At 35.5% G+C, this 11,418-nt stretch overlaps 3 protein-coding genes across 3 annotated transcripts; all 3 read left to right on the top strand.

Annotated features, from left to right (window-relative positions):
- Window positions 1-4,292: 4,292 nt before the first annotated feature.
- CBG27580 lies at window positions 4,293-4,852 on the top strand (the record flags this gene model as incomplete). The annotated part of the gene is made up of 3 exons (XM_045239282.1): window positions 4,293-4,500; window positions 4,551-4,738; window positions 4,790-4,852. The coding sequence occupies 3 exons, from the start codon at window positions 4,293-4,295 to the stop codon at window positions 4,850-4,852; spliced, it is 459 nt and encodes a 152-aa protein (XP_045098324.1).
- Window positions 4,853-6,185: 1,333 nt separating this feature from the next.
- On the top strand, window positions 6,186-7,992 carry CBG27579 (the record flags this gene model as incomplete). Its single annotated transcript, XM_045239281.1, has 3 exons — window positions 6,186-6,353; window positions 6,874-7,092; window positions 7,639-7,992. The coding sequence occupies 3 exons, from the start codon at window positions 6,186-6,188 to the stop codon at window positions 7,990-7,992; spliced, it is 741 nt and encodes a 246-aa protein (XP_045098323.1).
- A 2,018-nt stretch (window positions 7,993-10,010) lies between these two features.
- CBG27578 lies at window positions 10,011-10,320 on the top strand (the record flags this gene model as incomplete). Its single annotated transcript, XM_045239280.1, has 2 exons — window positions 10,011-10,121; window positions 10,207-10,320. 2 exons carry the CDS (start codon window positions 10,011-10,013, stop codon window positions 10,318-10,320), a joined length of 225 nt encoding a protein of 74 aa, XP_045098322.1.
- Between the last annotated feature and the right edge of the window lie 1,098 nt (window positions 10,321-11,418).

Below are 11,418 nucleotides of genomic sequence, written 5' to 3'. Positions count from 1 at the left end.
AGAGACGTTAATGACCTTGAATGGATGTGGATGACCTTGAAAAATGACTTCCTTTTTTGTGGCCTTTTCCTAGTTTTGAACTATTTTCAAAAACAGAAAAATAGAAAAATTTGAAAGAATGAGAATTTTCAAATTCTACAGTACGCCGGCAAATTTAATACTTTTGAAAACCTCGGCTATGTTCTAGAAGAAATGACTTCGAAAAGTGCATTACACAATGCATTCAAAAAACTCTCAGAGGTTTTTTTTTCTTTTGAGAAAAGCTTTTCTGCATATTCTTATAATTCAGCGTCGTACAAAATGGTTCATAATACACCATAAAATCTCTGATAGTAGGCCACAGAAACCTTCACCTTTGAACCGTCATATCTCGGTTACTGCAAAAGATATCAAAAGTTTGCCCACTGACAAAACTTTTATCAGAACATCGAAAATATTATGTCAGTTGTTCACTTTTTGATATCTTTCACTGGAACCCAAATATATAGGCTCAAAAATTAACGGCTTGAATGACTTTCTATAAGAGTGTTTACAGTAACCCTTTTGAAAAAAAAGATCACAAAATTGCTCATAAAACAAATCATTAGCAGCTCGATTAGTAATAAATACAAATAACTTCTACTTCAACTAACCAAAATATCATTAGAAGATTTTCGAAAACACTCTCTTGATGGATTAGGCGGAGTAAAGAGAAGAGAGTCCAAACACAATGTATCACGCTAGCCAAATAATAATTGGGAAGAAGGTATGAATACTTGGTGGATGCAGCGAAAAACAATCTCACGTGGGAGACAAAAAGGTTGCTAGTTGTCAAGCAACGTGTGACCAATAACCACAATGATGTTATTACAACACAATGAAGAAGAGACACAACTTTTGAAGATTGAGAAGAAGTAGTGGTCTTCAAGAAGGGTAATACTTTCTATTACATGTACTACGTCATATATGCATTTTGGCGGAGACTGGCACCGGATTCTCCTGGGAGAGTCGTGAGATTTTGAATATCAAGGTTGTTAGGGAGGAATGAGCAGTTCACCTCGACTTCAATTGTGAATATAATTTTTTCACTTCTTCCCTATGAAGATTTTTCGCAGTTTTTCGCAGTATCATCAACGAAGAACATTAAAAATTCTCGATGATCGAAAGTTGCAAGATTACGATGCTCGCAAAATGACGTCATTAGAAAACCGCAATATTAATTGTGATTATATTATTCTGGTAAGGAAAACTGTGGAAAAGAAAGGTCGGTGGCTGAAGTCCGTAGGACCCATAGCAACAATAACCGTAATCTGAGATAATTTTGTGTGTTTCAGTCAAAATAACAAAAAAAACATAATTTTCTGTTTTTTTTTTTGGAAAAATAAGAGAAAACTCGACGAAAAGCAGTGAAAAACGACATAACAAATCCCGAAAACAAAAATGTTTCAAGGTTACGGTAGTCCTAACTACCGAATATCCTGGGAGTTCCGGACATCGTCACCGGCGTTTTTCTTTCATAGCTTCATTTTTTGCACCAGAATCATAGGACAAAATCTGAAAACCGATCCAATCTTAGAAGTTTGTTCAGTCAAAAGGGCTTTTTTGTTTCCTAAACTACTTTTCTTCAACACACCGATCAAAAATGTCGATTTGTTCTTGTCTGCATGTCAAAAACATATGAATATGTAGAAACTTATATCTGATAAAAAGACTTTTCTTTTACAAGAGGACTCAATCCTTTTTGGCGGCCTACGACTCATTATTCAAACCCACTCATTTTGCTTTCGTATTATAAAAAAATAAACTTTACATGACAACTATGAATCAGGTAGTTGTAGGTCTCCTGGGTTTCCAGCTCGCTGGGTTGTGCTGATTAGAAAGAAGCCTTGTTGATAGGTAATAGATGAACTACTAGAAAAATATCAAAAATTATTTTTTTTGCTTTCGGTTAGTCCATAAAATGTGAACCGGCAAATATCAGTTAGTGATATTCCAAGTGTTTTATTCGATTCATTTTAAACCATACTTGCAAAATTCCGGGCCGGCCCGTCGAGAATTTCAGCGGGCCGGGCCGCTGTTTGTACAGGGTGGCTAATAAATACTGATACACAACTTTGCGCTCACTTACTCGCCTCCAAAAGAGCGGAACTGGCTGCAATTTGTTCAATTTTCGTTCATTACATCTCGTTCAACATATTTGCAAAGTTTTATGTCTTACTTTCAATGTTGAAAGAGATGGCGCGAGCTTTACTGAGCCATGCAGCAATAATTGAAGTGTTAGTTACGCTAAGACCAATTCGGACGTCGTTAAAAATCACAAAGTGTCGAGAATCTTGATTTCGACGGCTGCTGTACGTCACCAGAGACTTGGACTTTTAGATGGCTTTCCAAATTCTGGTATTCTAATCACGGTGACGACTCCAGCTGTCGTTGAAGCTGTCCAAGAGAAAATCCGTCGAGATCCGGAAAAGATCACCAAGATGACCAACGGCTTCAATATGTTTCAAAATGTGATGAAAACTATTGCCAATCAGAAGTTGTACTTCCATTCTTTTCAAATACAGATTCTTGACTATCAAAATCCAGCTACGTCGGAAGAAAAAAACACAACACCTCCTCCGCGGCACGCTAACCATTTCGAAGCCATTTCTAGATGTTTTTTATGATGCAATTTTCATTGTTGAGGTTAACAAGAACTGTAAAAACAACCGTAGTATTACTACTGACTTCGAAATCGGTTGCAAAAAATAAACATTTTTGAATTAAGCCAGTCACTCAACAGTCACTCACAGTCACTCAACAGCGGTTCAAGGGAAATTTTCTAGAGTTGATATAGGCTGCAGAAAAACGGGCTTCCTCGTCATATTTGAACTCACTAGACTATGCCACTCAAGGATGTTTAAGCCAGAGCGTCCCTCTGAAAAACTATCTAAGTTCTGATACCTTGCTGATTGCCCAAGAGAAATTATGGTAGGCTCTTTAGCCAAAAAGGCTGTGTGCCGTGATCGACTCTTCTCCGGAAGGAATCGAGCTGCCATCTAGGCCGATAATGAAATATTTGAAAACTTTATATAAATTTTGTTTCTCTATCGTTGGAATATGCTACTGTTAAAATTTCAACAGTTTTCAATGTTTTTCAAACAAGTTATGACGTCTTAATGTGTATCAGTATTTATTAGCCACCCTATACATAAGCTGATTTTTTTGAATTTTTTTCGAAAGTTTTAAAATTTTTTCAAAAATTTAATCAAAAACTCTATTGTCGAATTTAAAAAAGAGGGACCTGGAAAATTTCGCGGGCGGCTTACCGGTCAATTTTCGAGGCCTTGCCTCAAAATCATACGGTAGTAAACGCAACTTATATCAGTGAATTCAGTGGGATTTTCTGGACAAAAATTTAGATTACTTGGTATGAAAATGATTGCTAGAATCTCTAGAATCTGTTTTTAATCGAAAAACCAAACTTAATTGCAAAAGTAGCTCGAACGAGGCGTAACTCTGAAATATTACGTTTTTGCCGCACTTTTTTGTAGATCAAAAAAGCTACGCCTTTCAAATTCTCAGTTCCCACTTTTTTTAATTCGACAATCTAATTTTTTACTACTTTCTATTTTGATAATTTTAAAAGGTATGTAACTTATTTTCTTTTTTAATTCAAAAAAAATGTCCCAATTTTTCATTGGAAATTTTTTTTACTGAGAAAGGGCGGGCCGGGCCGTACCGGAAAAATTGTCGCTTCGGCCCGGCCCGGCCCGTTGCAAGTGTGTTTTAAACGCCTCATGACTTCCAGTATTTTACTTTATTTGTATCTAGGGACGTTTTTGAGTACCTTAAGACCGAGATCAACCTTCTATATTATATTGTTCATACCGTAAAATCTGTATTAGAAGGGCCGACCTTTCGTTTTTCCAAAAACCTTCGAAGAGACATTCCATTTTAAATAGAGGAGCCCTCTCTTTTTCCAATCACTTTTTTTCCAAAGCTTCTCATGAAAAAATTTGGTGAATGTTTTTTCATAGTTTCTGAAATCTATCAATTCCATCAAAATGGAGCAATTTTCAGCAAAACACTGTGTTTCAATAAACTTCTGGAGGAGAAATTTTTAGAACATTCCCACTGAAAACGTAGGGAACGTTTAATTTCAAACAGCACATGTTCGAGAGGGTCTTCTATTGAAGCGGCCTTTCCAATACAGGTTTTACGGTAACAACGTAATCTATTCAGAGCATAGTGTCCTATTCCTGTCAAACCCAGTTTATCCGTACTTCAGTTCCTCTAAAAGTTCGAATTTGAAGCTAATAAACAATTTTCAGATGACCGAACTAAGTCAATATTCTCCAATTCTCAAAACCACAGGTTTCGGTGGGAAACATTCTCAACCCGCTATTATAACACCATCCACTAACACTCCATCGGAATCATCTGTAAACGTTTCATTAAAAACAGAAAGTCAGGATTCCACATATAAAACAAAGTTGGAAAAAGGACTGAGAAACCAGCTATTGGGAAAACGCAGATCGGGTAAGGAAAATATTTTTTTTTTCTTTGACATTTTAAGCTTTTCGTTTCAGCCGATACCGAGTTCTCAACAGTCCCCCAACGTCCCAAGAAAAAAGCCAATTTCAATCCAACAAATCTGTACTTTTCGTTTTCCGCATATCACATTCATTGCATGAAAATTATTACTAAAAAGAAACGAAAGAAGCGGAAGCTGAAGTATGATTTGGGAGATTTCGTACCCGCCGAAAGTACCATCAAGGTGAGAGATAACTGGAAGTATCTAAAATAATCGAAATCTTATATTTCGCAGGCTCGTCGTTTGTTGAATGCCCAAAAACAGTCGTCAAAGGAAGACGCCACATCTGATCCCTGAAGGATATTTAACATTTACCCGAATTCTCTACTGAAAAAAAGATATCGTTTTCTGAATCGTTCTGCAATTTATGTTCAGATGGTTTGAATTCAACTGTTTTTCATCATTTCGTTTCTAGATCTCCTTTTTTTCTCCACTAGATTTTGTAATTTCCTTCTCAGCATCAATTGTATATAAACGGATTTTTCATTAAAAAATTGACCGTTTTGAGTGCTTTTCAGCAGAAAAGTGTTTGAAGAAAGTCGGATTGGGAATCAGTTTCATAAGTTTTCTAGCAAGGCAATTTTTGATGGGGATCTCTATTTTTCACAGCTCGATAATTAATTTCCCTTCTTCCCATTTTCGTCAAGCAAATTTCAATTTTTGAGGATTATGGTAGAAAAAAAAAACAAAAATGGCAATTGGTCCGCAAAGGCAAGCGAACGTGTTCACAGACAGCGTTGTTTCCCGACGCTTCTTCGAATGGTCCGTTTGTACGGTATTCAACCGTGTTTTCTCTTTTAAAATCCTCTTTCCAAGTCTAAAGGAGAGAAATCTCCCCCGAAAACACGTGCAAGAGGTGTGGATTACTGTATCCGCGCGCGAAACTGTGTGCGCGCCAAGACGCGTCTCCTCTCTCTTGTCTCAATTCTCATCGTTTTCTTTAGTTTTCGCTGGTGTTCGCTCACGATTGGTGACGACCCGTTAAAGTGTTGCTCACTGGTTACAAAGATTTTATAGTGGTTTATTGAGTCAATATATAGCGTTTTATAGGAATTCTGTGTTTTGTTGTCTTCTAGTTTTCAGGCTACACAGGTCTCTTTGAGTGCATAGAGGTTCTGTGAGTGCATAGCGTTTGTCTGTGTCTCTCACTCTCTCTGCGTCTCCTTGTTTTCGATAGTGTCTTATAGCTTATAGTGTTTCTGGAATCCTTTCCAGTTACATTACTCGTTGGGTCACTGTGTGTTTGCGCGGCTGTGTTCGCCCGCCCTCGTTTCTTCTTCTCTCGTTAGCGCGTTTGATAGTCATTTTAAGCAACTTCAAATGTTTAAAACTTGTTTTTATGCTGTTTTTGAAGATTAGCTCAACATTGTATACGTTCAGAACTTGAATAAGATTTTTTTTCCTAATGACTATTTGGATGCTGAAAAATCAATAAGGACAACAAAATTATTGAACTTCATTCAGTTTTTCGAGCCCTTTCTGAAAAGTTTCAGCAAGCAGTAAAAAATAAGCATGCTCTTTGAAACAATGTGAACTAACTTTTACCATTATATCAGTACTTATAATAATTTCCTTGAATTTTCAACTAAAATAATTTTTTCCAGGGTAAAAAGTTTGGCATTTTTCCACAATGCCTCCCAATCAAAATTCCAAACCAGCCAAATTCTTGAGTTTGATCCAGAAAGATTCGATGCACGCCGTGACCATGACACATCCACTTTCACAGCTTCAAACTGACGAAGGACTCACCGACTTCTTCTCGTTCTTCCCGGACTATCCAGCAAAATTTGATAAACCGGTAAGCAATTGTCAGTTTCGAGTTTTTGAAAACCAAAGCTAACTCACTCTAACTAGGTTTAAGGTTTTTTTTGAAAAATATTGAATCAGAACACTGTGAAACTTTCTGACTGATTACATAATTACTAATCCTGGAGTTTGAACGTTGTATTATTTGATGAGATATCCTTATTCTAAAATCGTTTTCATGCTTTCGAGCAAAGTATGGCTTTTCATGTTTTCGGGAATTGAGTTTATCTGATCACGTTCAGAGAGTGGTCTTAGATTTTTTGTCACTACTAGGAAAAATTCAGTAAAACACGATAAAATAGCATTGTTTATTTTTGGTCTCATTTAGCACCTTTCGTAAATGTTATCTTCCATTCTCTCATGAGCAACATTCATTTTTTTTTCTCTTATAGTCTGAAATGATTCGTTTTCTTGACATTTGGTAAGCCTTATTAGTTTGAGAAAAGTTTAAAAAAAGGGAAATTGGTTTTTGTTAGAAATGGCTAGTTGACTAATATGGATTCCAATTTCAGATTTCGCTCCATAGTCACAACCCAATACGTACTGTGCTTGGAAACATTGCCTCGGCTGATTCTGATAATCAAGAAGAACCTTCGCGTCATTGGAATCCAACGCCACCCTCACATGTATTGGCTCGAGGACAGCAAAATACGGGATGCGCAGATCAACAAGTTACAGAATTCCGCCAACTCTTCCCAGACTTCGACTCGTATACACTTTCCACTAAGAAGGTGGGTACCGTAAAACCTCTAATAGAACGACACCCTGATCGTCCACTTTGAGCCTATATATCTCATTTTCTGTGAAAGATATCAAAAAGTGGCTAACTAGTAAAATGTTGCTGATATCCTGATAAACATTTTACTGGTTAACCACTTTTTGATATCTTTCAAAATAAGTGAGATATATAGGCTCAAAGTGGACGATCCGGGTGTCGTTCTATTAGAGGTTTTACGGTAATTCCCGGTTTCCAGTTTTCGCGACATCAAATTCTAGTTAAGATATGTGGAACATTAATTACAGATGTTTATAAAAATTCATAGACATTTTTGCTTTGCTTGATCACTTGCTAGGTTTTAAGATAGCTTTACCGAATAAATTGACGTCAATCTTGCTGTGTTTGCAATTCAGTTTTTATCTATCTAAAAACGTCCAAAATGATGGAAAATAAAATAATTCAAAAAATAGATCCTTCATTTTTGGCGATTTTTTTAGTGGAGAGACTTTAAAGATGGGATATGTATTTTTCACACATATAATTATGTTTATATTTTCAGGACGGTCCTCTCCAAGGTACATTGAAAACTTCAACGAAAGTAAACTGTATCAAAAAGTCCGGATGTATTGAAAAAAGAGAGACGAGAGAAAAGAAGAGAGGACTTGCCAACGCACATGCCAAGCCAGGCAAGAAAAAGTTCTCAAATGAGGAATTGAGAGAAATAGAACAAGAAATCGAGAGAATGATGGGATCACCAAAAATTATCGATGAGTCAATTTCTGAAAATCGACAAAATTTATTCGATAAATACCATTTGAAATACTATCAATTCCCACCAGTATACATTCGAGAAGTCGTGCAAGACGTGATGGAAAATCACAAAAATAACAATAAACTTCAAAAACGGAAATAATAGAAATCTCATTTAAGGCACCAAATTTCACATTCATTTTATTATCCCTGTGAATATCTACCTACATATCTCATATCGCACTACCTGGTTTACAATTCTTTTTCCTAGTAATTATGTAATTTAGCGGTTTTTGTTTCTTGTCAAATAATATTGTGAACTGATTTATAATGAAGAAATTTTCCCGATTTTTTCATCTTTTTGTAAAAACTCGGAATAATCTCTCCCGCACATTCCCGTTCTCTGACTAGAAAATAATTGACATTTTACAGGTGACGTAATACACTTTGATATAAGGTCTTCAACGATCGGAAGCTAAGATTGCCAAGTTCAGTTCATGTTTCTGTTAAAGGGAATTCGTTCCGAGTTTTTTTTCTTTTTGATGAGCATACCGTGAACAAATTAACAAAATGATCCCCTAACGTTTAATTTCGATAATGACACATATAGGAACAATTTTGACGATTTACTAGAGTACTAGAGTACTAGAGTACTAGTGGACTAGGGCACTAGATTGAAGTGATTATTATTTATTTCCGGGATAATTTGAGCCACAAGATTTCCGGCTTGATTCGTCAATGGAAAGTATTGGAGCCGATTTCACAGTTAGTAAATGATAAAACCTCTTACACACCTTAAATTCCTTTCAAAAATTACAGTTTTCAAATTCTTAGAAAACGTGGAAAGTTCTAGGAAAAAAAAAATGAAAAAGAAAGTTTCAAAACCTTCTGATAAACATCCGAAAATCACGGCGAAGATTGTTGTATGCCTTCTAAGATTCTTGATAACATAATGCAATTATAGATCATAAGGAAAAGATGGTTTTTTTACATATTCAGAAGGAATATCTGAAAACTTGTTTCTCTAGAATCAGACCCTCAAATGCTGCCAAGTATTCCTGTACGTAGTGACGTAAAAATGCATACGATAACTCAAAAAATACTCTGAAACATATTCTGTCGTCCCTCTGTTGAGTGAATTTAGTTTGTTTTTATTTCAGTCAATAAATGTAAGTTTGAAATTATGAATAACGTGGTTTCTGGAAATAACTTGATTGTATTTCATTAGTAATTTTTGATTGAGATATTGATTTTTTTTAACTGTATATCCATCAATTCTATTTTCTTCGCATTTTCACAAACTGAACCTAATTTTTTTATTTTTTTCAGGATTATGGTGGAAACCAAATATTCGAGGTAATTTGTCCGCAAAGACAAGAGGACGTGTTTGCAGACGGCGTCCCTCCTTCCGCCTCTCAGAATGGTCCGTTGCGTGTGTGCGACGCCCTGTGTGTATGCGGTGTTCGTTCGCCCGCACTCTCTTCTTCTTCTTCTTCTCTTCTTTTGTTTATTGCTGCGAATTAATTTTTATCATTAACTCCTTGATTTTAATCTCATAGGGCTTCAATAATATCTTAAACACTCTAATTTAATACCATGCCACTCGAAAAAAAATAACAAAAGACTGTTTCACGCATCCAACTTTGATCATTTTTAATTAGCATAATTAATTTAAAAAATTTCTGCTATTGTAAAATGAATCAAAATGTATTTTCGTGATGCCACACTATTACATTGTGCCATTTAACTTGAGGGTGGCTTTCAATTTTTTAGAACAAAGCACAGGATACCGTCTATTAGACGGTATTCATCAATCAGGAGGAGCTTTCTATTAAACTGTTCACGTAAATTTGAATACTAAGTGACGTAGAAAGAATTGATCTCGTCTTCATTTGAATAACTGCAAAAATTCTTCAAAAAATCGATGAGAATTACATACAGTTTGAACGTAATTCAATATTTTATGTCCGTTATGATAGCTTCAAACAAAATTGAGAAAAATAGAACGTTGTTAAAGCCGTGTAGTAATGTTAACAGACCCTAATACCGGTAATTCATTTATCTCTGTGATTTTTCTCTCTAAACTCGTTTTTTAAAATAATTGTTTTCTAAAAAAAATGATTTTTCAAGTAACTTTCTCTGTTTCGCTTCTATTTTTCACCCCATTTGCTTTTTCACGACATGGAAAAAATCACGGAAAATCTCGAGGCCATGGAGATCGGCGCACCAACAACTTCGGATTCTAATTTCGATCAGCGACAGCACGAAGAAGCTCTCCGTCTTCAGTCTATGGTAATATTTCATGATCTTATGCGTCTGATTATCTTAGAAATTTCAAAAACTCATAATAGTACTTACTGCAATTAATTTTTTTTAGGCTCTAGCCAATAAAAAAGATGAAAACAAGAACTCCATTGATTTCAAGATTACGAACATCGAGGATTTTGAAGGAAATTATGCCAAGTTTCAAAATATGCATAGGAACGACTAATTACCTTCCTTATATTTTTTGTCGTCTTGCAATTGCCACACCAGAGTTCTCCGATGTCCCAGTTGTAAATATCTTCTCTTAACAATTCTAAAAAATGTAAAAGTTTTGTTTTTATTTTTGATGTGTTTCCTTCCTCATAATCAATTTGCCTTGAATGAAAAAAATAATTTAGACTTTTTTCTCGATTAAATGGTTTCCAGCCAGGTAGTATACCTTGTCACTTTTTTTTTTTCAAAATCTCAGTCATCTCTCTTTGTTCAATTTAAGATCTTCTTATGGAAAACTGGGCGATGCGCGAAAATTTCTCAAACACTTTATCATTTTGACGAGGACAACAAATAATGAGAGTTTACATACCGTGTTTCCACTAATAGGATCCCACCTCTAATTGAAGCCCACCCCGCGAGGTGCTTCGAAAAATAGAAGCCCCCTCTAATAGAAGCCCATGGGCTTCTATTAGAGAAAATACGGTGATAAAAAATTTCATATTTTTTGGAACTGGTATTTTAGAACTTGAAAATTTCTCAATTTCTGAGCTACAGAATTCTTGAATTTTGAATTTTGAGATTCTGGAATCTCAGAATTTCATAAATTCCGAATTTTGGAGTTCAGAATTGCAGAATGACTTCTCCGAACTAAAAAAACCTCGAAGTTCAGAATTCTTAACTTCCGAATTGCCAAATTTCTGATTTTTTGAACAAAATTTTTTTGAAAATTAATCATTGAAAAATAGAAGCCCACCCTGAGAGAGAGGTTGAAAAATAGAAGCTCATGGGCTTCTATCAGAGGAAATACGGTAATTAGCAACTTTTCAAGCAATTTTTTTTGGGGAAAGTTGTGGAACAAGGTAAAGTAAATTTTAAAAAGTTGAGGTCAATGTTTATGATTTTAGGATCTCACTAGGAGCTTCTCAAATTGATAGGTGCTTATTGGAAACTGGTTTGAAAACATGAGTCTTAATTTGTTTTTAAGAATGGAATTGAATGAATGTAATTGTTTATAGGCTCGTTTAAGGCTTCCATTTCGGTCGGTCGGCTAAATTTCCCGACCGAATGGAAGCCTTAGGCTCGTTGGTTTTTTTATATTTCAAAGGAGCAT

This window comes from Caenorhabditis briggsae, assembly GCF_000004555.2.
Source record: "Caenorhabditis briggsae complete genome, chrX, whole genome shotgun sequence".
Classification (NCBI taxonomy): Eukaryota; Metazoa; Nematoda; class Chromadorea; order Rhabditida; family Rhabditidae; genus Caenorhabditis; species Caenorhabditis briggsae.
This window is presented reverse-complemented; position numbering and strand designations above follow the sequence as displayed.